We start from the raw sequence: 9,338 nt of genomic DNA, 5'->3' as shown, positions 1-9,338 counted from the left end.
AAAATAAATAAATAGATACTGAAACTTTTTACACATCTAATAATAGTATAGATAAAAATTTTTTTATATCAATTAATAAATATTTTTTTATATAAATAAATAAATATTGAAATACTCAAACTCTTTAACAGAGTTTCTGTATTTTACCCTGGAATTCAATTATTTTTATATCAATTAATAAATATTTTTTTATATAAATAAATAAATACTAAAACTCTTTGGCAGAACTTCTGTATTTTACTCTGAAATTCTAAATTTCTAAAATTCTCAATTTCTGTACCCCTTCCTCCTTCCTCCTTCCTCCATGCCTTTATTTATAAGTTTCTTGGATGAATAGGATAATGACATGTATCCTTTTCGGATAATGACATAATCATAACTGGGCCGGACCAGTTATATTGTGATAATTATCCATAAAAAATAACTAACAATAAGAGTTTTATATAGAATATGATTGATTTTATTAGGTAATTTTTAGATTTTTATAAAAACTATAATTATCCATAAAAAAAAATTAAAAATAAAAGTTTTATATATAATGTGATTGGTTTTATTAAGTAAATTAGATTTTCTTTTATTAAAAAACTTGTAATAAATAAATAAATAGGTAATTGTGTTAGAGTTTAATATAAACTCTTTTAAAAACTCTTTTTATATCAATTAATAAATATTTTTTATTTTAATAATTCTTGTCTAATTAGATTTATTTTTAGTAAAAAAAACTCAAAATAAATAGTTAAATAGGTAATTTGTGTTTTAAAAACTCTTTAAAAACCTCATTTTGTATCAGTTAATAAATAATTTTTTATATTAATAATACTTGTCTAATTAGGTTTCCTTTTATTAAAAAACTCATGATAAATTGGTAATTTGTGTTAGAGTTTTATACAAATTCTTTAAATATATCTTTGTTGATAGCATTTTATTGATAATAAAATAGGTAATTTGTAATAAAGTTTTATTGAAATTATTTTATTTTTAAAAAATATATACTTGTCTAATAAGTTTTAATTTTATTAAGATACTCATAATAAAAGCTAATTTGTGGTAGAGTTTTATAAAAATTATTTTATTTTATATATCAATTAATAAATATTTTATATATTAATAAATCTTGTCTAATTAGATTTTCATTTATTAAAAAACTTGTAATAAATAAATAAATAGGTAATTGTGTTAAAGTTTAATATAAACTCTTTTAAAAACTCTTTTTATATCAATTAATAAATATTTTTTATTTTAATAATTCTTGTCTAATTAGATTTTCTTTTAGTAAAAAAAATTCAAAATAAATAGTTAAATAGGTAATTTGTGTTTTAAAAACTCTTTAAAAACCTCCTTTTGTATCAGTTAATAAATAATTTTTTATATTAATAATACTTGTCTAATTAGGTTTCCTTTTATTAAAAAACTCATGATAAATTGGTAATTTGTGTTAGAGTTTTATACAAACTTTTTAAATATATCTTTGTTGATAGAGTTTTATTGATAATAAAATAGGTAATTTGTAATAGAGTTTTATTGAAATTATTTTATTTTCTTTAAATATATACTTGTCTAATAAGTTTTAATTTTATTAAGATACTCATAATAAAAGCTAATTTGTGGTAGAGTTTTATAAAAATTATTTTATTTTATATATCAATTAATAAATATTTTTTATATTAATAAATCTTGTCTAATTAGATTTTCTTTTATTAAAAATGGATAATAATAAATAGATAAATAGGTTAATTTAAATTTTATTATGTAGATTTTACTGTTTTATAGATTTTTGTTTTTGTTTTAGTAAAAACTCTTTTCATATCATTTAACAAATATTTTTTTTTATATAAATAAATAATGAAACTCTTTACACATCTAATAATAATATAGATAAAATTCTTTTTATATTAATTAATAAATATTTTTTTATATAAATAAATAAATACTGAAAACTCTTGACAGAGCTTTTGTATTTTACTCTGAAATTCAACTCAATTAATAAATAAATAAATACTGAAACTCTTTAGCAGAGCTTCTGTATTTTACTCTGAAATTCTGGATTTCTAGAATTATCAATTTCTGTACCCCTTCCTCCTTCCTCCTTCCTCCTTCCTCCATGTCTCTATTTATAGGCTTCTTAGATGAATAGGATGATGACACGTGTCCTTTTATGATAATGACATAATCATAATTGGGCCGGGCCGGGCCGGTTATATTGTGATAATTATCTATAAAAAATAACTAAAAATAAAAGTTTTATATAGAATGTGATTGATTTTATTAGGTAATTTTTAGAGTTTTATAGAAACTATAATTATCCATAAAAAATAACTAAAAATAAGAGTTTTATATAGAATGTGATTGATTTTATTAGGTAATTTTTAAAGTTTTATAGAAACTTCTTTTACAAAAACTATTTTTATATGCATTAATAAATATTTTTTTATATAAATAAATAAATACTGAAATACTGAAACACTGAAACACTTTGCACATTTAATAATAGTATAGATATAGATATACATGTAAGGCTGTCATATTGTCTAGCACCATAATCTGCAATATATACTTCGTTTTCTATATGTATATCTCATTCTTCTTGTATGGGTTTGATTGTATGAATTGCTTAACTTTTTTTAAAAAATAATAATAATAATTAAAAAAAATTATCATTGATTGGTATAATATGGGTTATTAGAGATGATTGCAATATAGACTAATATGGTTAGTTAAAATTTGTACACAGATGATTGTGCCGGTAACGAGTGGACCATGGGATGCCCTATATATTCGGAGGAGGCAATTTATCGGCAATTGTTGTTGGAGCCATTGCAGCCGCAGTAAGCGGTAAGCGTGCTTCCATCTCCGCCACCATCTTGATAATCTGTCAAGAAAAATATTTAATAGTCTGATTCGGTTGCTCTTTCACTTATGCTCAACTGCCAAATGTTTTCAAGAACTTCATTAAAATGCATGTTCGAGATGTGGAGTCTAGTTTCTGTCACGCCTCCTCTGATATCAAATCAGTCTAAAATCTACTAAGAAATTATTCAATAAACTAAGTGTGTTTGATAAATGCAATTTAATTAACACTTACACAAGCATATATATATATATATATATAGTTTAGAATTATAACTTAAAATTCAAGTATTGAAAAAATAAAATTTAACTCTTGAAATTGTTAGTATTTAATTTTTGCACTTAAATCGTCTTCATCCTCGATCACCACCACAAAGTTGACCATCGTGAATGGCATGACAAAAGAATGTGTATGTTAAGATATGTGATAAAGATAGGGGAATTTAGCAAAAAGAAAAAGATAGTGAAACCAAGGAATGAAAAAATAAAAAAATAAAAAATTGATTCTTTCCGTCTGACAATAATAGAATATTTCTCTTATTTTGCTTAAAATTCGGAAGTTTATAAATTCACACCTTCGAGTTTCACTAGTTATCCATGTCTATCTTCAAATCGTTGCTTTAAGTGTATATTTCTTCGCAATAGAACCCGTTCTAATTGGTACGTACGTTCTCATTTTACTCATCTTTTGATGAGAGACTTGAAATGTTTATTGGTTTTTTTATAGTGTTGCTAGAATAATATATATAGTCCACCATATGTAATGATTGTTAACATTTGCATGCACAAAGAGGATGAAAGTTTTGACCTTTTTTTTTTCTACCCTGTTCTTCTTGTTTTATTTATTATTTGACTCCTGTGATTGATTTGAAATTCGATTCAGTTCTACTAATATTTAACACAAAGTATTAGGAGTATTAATTACTTTTTTTTTACTTTTTATTAACATACTATCCAATAACATATTATACTAATTAATTAAATTAATGTATCATGCATGCACTTGATCTCCTACTATATATATAGGCCAGGATGAGGTTGAAGGTAGTTGCTGAAACAGGAGACATCAATGCCTTTTATTCTTTGTTTCGACAATGTAAAGATATCAATGCCTTGTATTCATCTCAAAAGTCCTCACAGTCAGACCACGACGACAAACAATTTCGACTTGCTGATACTCCTCTACACGTAGCTGCATCAATGGGGCATACGCATTTCGCAGTTGAAATGATTAGGTTGATGCCATCATTTGGTAGAAAGCTAAATCCAGATGGCTTCAGCCCTTTGCATCTAGCACTGCGAAATGGGCATGCCGAGACAGTGATAAGGCTCATAAATATTGACAGCGACCTCATCCGTGTCCAAGGCAAGGAGGGAATCACTCCTTTACATTACGTAGCCGAAAAAAACGATTTCAGTCTTTTGGCTGAATTTCTATGCGCTTGTCCAGCATCCGTTCAAGATTTGAATGTCCGAGGCGAGACCGCCGTGTTGCGGTCAGAAACCGCAGTTTGGAAGCTTTTCGAGTCCTTTTCAAATGGGCTAATAAGGTCGATGATGAACTGGTGCTAAAATGGAAGACGAGGATGGAAACACAGCGTTGCACGTTGCAGCGTACACTAACCAACTTGAGGCATGCATTCTAGCTAGCCCCCTCGATCCCTCTCTCTCTCAATTATATATAATTTGTAAAATGAAATTAACTAATTTATATTATATTTGATCAGGTTGTGAAAATGTTGCTCAACATTGTGGGTAGAGAAGTAAATGAGAAGAATATGCTTGGTTTGACGGCTCATGATTTAAGTAGCGATGGAGAGATCAGAAAAATGTTAGCGAGAGCTTCAAGGTCCTGCAATCCTAATTCAACTACTGATCTGGCAACATTTATAACAACCAAAGGGCTCCCTAATTTATGTAATATTAAAAGATTGAAGTCTAACGATATTCGAAACACTGTACTAGTGGTAGCTACTCTTGTTGCAACAGCCACCTACCAAGTTTCAGTGACACCCCCCACTGGAATATTCATGGCCGACGGCGGCAAGAAATTAACTGTGTCCGAAATTTATTACTATATAGTCTTTTGTTTATTAACTCCACAGCATTTGCAGCCTCAACTGAGCTTATTTTTCTCACCCTCGAAATTGGCCTACACTTTTTGGTGCTCCGACTATCCCTTTTTTCCCTTATCTTGAGCTATATACTCACTGTGCTCTCCACAACACCGAAAACTCCGGCTGCTTATGTTACAGTCCCGTTTCCATTCCTTGCATATATTGTGAGCACATATGTTAACTGTCGTGAGATGATCATCTTCACCAGGATGCCCATTGGCAGGTACAACCCTTCTCACTACTTCCAGCTGCGACACAAATTATTGGTGGCTGGGATGCCATATACTCACTCCGATGCTTTATCTTCCACCAAATCCTAAATTTTAATTTTCTTTCTGGTTAATTAATTAATTGTTGTAATTTTTTCTTTTTACTGGCTTGTTTTGTTTGAGAGTGGGTGTTAATTGTTGTAATTCGATCTCACTGTAGTCTTTGTCGGGGAAGATTCCAACTCTCCAACTTTTACTATAGAAACAGAGGAGATGGAAAAGCCTTGGTGGTGTGTTTATGTAATTGTTAATTTGCAATTAAACAATTTGTTAGTGTGCTTGATATATTCTAATTACAACTCGTGTGTGTGTATATACTTTTCTTTTCTTGCTTGAACTATATATATATATATATATATATATATATATATATATATATATATATCATGTATATACTCATTATCAAATTGCGGACGTCCAACTCAAATTAAGCGCAGCACAATTTATTCTTTTTGGTTGCCTCAACTAATTTGGGTAATTATGCTAATTTAAATCCTTGTTCTTTTCTTTTTCAGTTTTCCTATTTCGGGTAAATCAATATGAAATGACCATAGTATACGTGATTATTTAAGGTCCCGAACAATAAATGGAGACTTAGGTACAGTGATATGCGAATTTGAGATATGATAATATTGATGCATGTAAATGGAATTAAATCAATTATTAAATTGTAAGTTTAATCTTATAAATTGTTCACCACAGAAGACTAAAGGTTTAGTATAAAAGGAGATTGTAAGATCCTTTGAATTGCTGGAAAAATATATTATCAGCATGCTATGTTTCTGATTCTGATGAAATAAATGATTAAATTAAGGTTTTAAATAACTTATAAGTTATTCATGTGATTTAATAACATAAAATTATATGTTATTTGTTGTTATGATATGATATGATTTTAATCAATTGCATATATGTATTTTATGATCTTGAACATGATATATGTGTGTGTGTGTTTGGGTTATTTGAGAACCATTATTAGGGTGTGATTCTATGTCATGTCATTGTCAGGATATGGATGACATGTCATTGTTAGGATATGGCTATTATATATTTTATATATTTTTCCAACCTATTGTTAGGATATGGGTATGGTTACTGTTTGGATACTATTGTTAGAATATGATTAAATGTATCTTTAATGATATTATGTGTAATATGATACAAGCTTAAGGTCTTGTGATCAATGGTTAGGATAAAGGCGTATATTGCCAGTTCAGATAGGTAACTGGATTTAGGGATGTGTGTGCCCCGGTAGAAGGAGAACTCGTGACCACCTTTGTGTGCGATTTGCATGAGATACTCACTATAACACGGTTGAGTCTGCCTTAGTCCAGTGAGAGTCTTTAGTGTGTATACTTATATGTATGGACTATGTAGCTATTGCATGAGATAGCTATAAATGTGTAGTTTCTTTAGGTCTCCGTTTGGGTTGTCGTAGAAAGGAGTTGTTGTAGGTTTTGACCCACCATTGTTATATTTTTCAGGTCCTCGTCAGTAGCAGGATTATCAGTTGTTCGTGCAAACCAGAGACTTGGCATCATCACTTTTCCAGTGTCATCGACGTATGATTTTACCTTCTGAATACTATTTAAGTTTATTGGACATTTATTTATTATCAGTTATGGGATTTTATTAGGGGTCCATATTTAAAGATTCCCAAATTGTATTCTTTTGGAGAAATTATTCTATGGAGATTTTTTTTTTTTTTTTCTATCCTCGAGGATTAATGGATTTTATTTAGAGGAGATTATTTATTTATTTATTTATTGGTTTCCATTCAGCATTATTTTTTTCTTTATTTATTTATCTTTTTGTATTCTGCATTCGATTTAAAATATTAATTGTTTGATATCGCCCTCAGTCTCGTGCGCGGACTTAATCAACCTGTGTTCCGGAATCGAGGGGTATCACACACTATTCCTGACTTGAGAAATAATGTGGTGTGAAGGGGATGACTGGTTCTGAATGCCCTTGCATTCCTTTCCATCCAGATAAAATAGATAGCTGCTGACCATGGAAGTTTATGAACCAGAAAATCTGATAAACTCCAATGTATTGAACACCATTGAACCAAATCCGACCAACAATTAGGTAGTATGTAAAATCCAACCAACTCTTGGATAAACTTCCATATGTGAGCAATGAACTTACATTTAAAGAATAAATGGTCAATGGATTCCCAATCTAAGTGACAAAGATAAAAACAGCTAGTACAGTGCTTGTGAAACATTGGTTTGGCATCAAGAGTGTACAATCTACCCCTAACAGCTAACCATATGTGATACCCCTCGATTCTAAAGCCACGGGTGATCAAGTCCAAACACAGATCTGAGGGACATCAAACAATTAATATATAATTAAGCACGGAATACAAATCGAATTAATAAGAAATAAATAATAAAGCAGAAAAGAATTCAAATTAAAAATCCTCAAAATAAAACTGTTAAAATCCATTAATCCAAAACCTCCAAAGTAACTCCATTAATTAACAATTCGAGAATCCTTCAAGTGGACCCCTAATAAAATCCCAAACTAGAAAGGAAAAAACTGTAATCAAAATCCAAAGCTAAATAAATAAGTAGTCCTACGTAGTCGGAGGAATGAATGTCTGTATCTGCTCTGCACGACCAAGTTCTAACCCTGCATCTGACGAGCACCTGAAAATAAGAGAGTGGGTTAGGCCCACATGCAAGTCCTATCCTACTACGATCCATACAGAAACCTGATACGCAGATACATTTTAGATAACTCAACAATATTTAGAGTAGTCTATATATGTATATTTACACACTATAGGACGCTCACTAGTCCAATAAGTCTGTCTCAGCCTGAGTAGAGATACTATGCAAATCGCACATAATGTGGTCATGTGTACCTAGACCTACCAGGGAATAACACCTATGTCCAGTTATCCATCCCAGGTGATATACGCATCCTAACCATGGTCCTGAGACTCAAGCTCATACCATGGCACCATAATGATATATATATATAGAGTCCATATACTCCTAATACAAAATATCATCCATCTGGTATAGTGGCTTGATATATGTATAACAATCCATCTAGAAACCAAAGTAGGTCATTCAATTCTTTATTGATAGGACACAAATATGAGTAGGACTTAACCTTCGAGATTAATCCATACCTCACTCTAGATTAGGTAGGACTTAATGTTTGAATTAATCCTTACCTAGTATGCCACGGTCCCATACCGGTGCATACAATCCTCTAGCCAACATAGTTGACAAAACAGTAATAAACATTCATCAACCATACTCCAAAATAAGCATAAGTATAGTGTAATACCCCTAATTTTAAAAGGATAGTCTCGGCATTTATTTATTATTTTTATTGTATTTTTGCGTGATTATTTGGTTTAATTATTTTTATTTATTAATTTTATTTAATTGTTTACCTATGTGACATGTATTTAATTGGCATTTATTGTTTAAGTGTTTTAATTGTTTAATTATGAATTTTATTTTCATTAATTGTTTCTTATTTTCTTTAATTGGGTTGTGTATTTAATTATATGTGTATTTTCTGTAATTGGATTAGTTGGTCATTCTAATGTGTAAATTGGTTTATTTAAATATTTTAATTAAATTAAATTATAGATTAAATTAGTATCAGTTACTGTATTAAAATAAATTACTAACTGGTCTAATTTTAAACAGTAGGGTTCCCTAAGAGGTTACGCATATGTAGCCGAGTATCTTATAACCTAGATTGCTATATGGGCCGACTGACTAGAGTTTTACATTAGGGCTCTGGCTTTAATTAAATAAAGCTTAGGGTTTAGGATTTTTACGCCTATTTATACATAGTTGTATCTGTATTAAGGGTTGGAAAACCCCTACTCACGTAACATAGAGACAGAGAGTTACAGAGTGAGGCTTTGAGAGAGCAGAGTAAGTTTGTGAGGTTTCCAACCGAGGCTTCAAGATTTGGCTTAGGAAAAGGGAAGAACAGAAGTAATAGGAGGCTAGACAGCGTTGCAGTGGTTGCCGGAAGTTAGGACGACGGCGACAAGTTTTGAGTCTAAAACTACAGGCAAGTTCTTCCCTTCCTTCTTCCATCTGGCTTGTGTTCTGTGCACCTA

At 30.0% G+C, this 9,338-nt stretch overlaps 1 protein-coding gene across 1 annotated transcript; it reads left to right on the top strand.

The window, feature by feature from the left end:
- The first annotated feature begins 3,879 nt into the window (after nt 1-3,879).
- LOC132281491 (ankyrin repeat-containing protein At5g02620-like) lies at nt 3,880-6,814 on the top strand. Its single transcript, XM_059783192.1, has 4 exons — nt 3,880-4,356; nt 4,575-4,890; nt 4,953-5,187; nt 6,718-6,814. Exons 1-4 carry the CDS (start codon nt 3,880-3,882, stop codon nt 6,812-6,814), a joined length of 1,125 nt encoding a protein of 374 aa, XP_059639175.1.
- Nucleotides 6,815-9,338: the final 2,524 nt, after the last annotated feature.

Source organism: Cornus florida, unplaced genomic scaffold (assembly GCF_030987335.1).
Source record: "Cornus florida cultivar Cherokee Brave unplaced genomic scaffold, ASM3098733v1 CherokeeBrave_3.0.0_Hap2_Chr11, whole genome shotgun sequence".
Taxonomy (NCBI): domain Eukaryota; kingdom Viridiplantae; phylum Streptophyta; class Magnoliopsida; order Cornales; family Cornaceae; genus Cornus; species Cornus florida.
This window is presented reverse-complemented; position numbering and strand designations above follow the sequence as displayed.

What these genes read in the sequence shown, in the direction of transcription:
- LOC132281491 (XM_059783192.1), top strand. Translation starts at nt 3,880, where the DNA reads ATGAGGTTGAAGGTAGTTGCTGAAACAGGAGACATCAATGCCTTTTAT. An exon ending in TGTTGCGGTCAGAAACCGCA is followed by an intron (nt 4,357 to 4,574) that starts GTTTGGAAGCTT and finishes ATATTTGATCAG; the next exon opens with GTTGTGAAAATGTTGCTCAA. An exon ending in ACCAGGATGCCCATTGGCAG is followed by an intron (nt 5,188 to 6,717) that starts GTACAACCCTTC and finishes TATATTTTTCAG; the next exon opens with GTCCTCGTCAGTAGCAGGAT.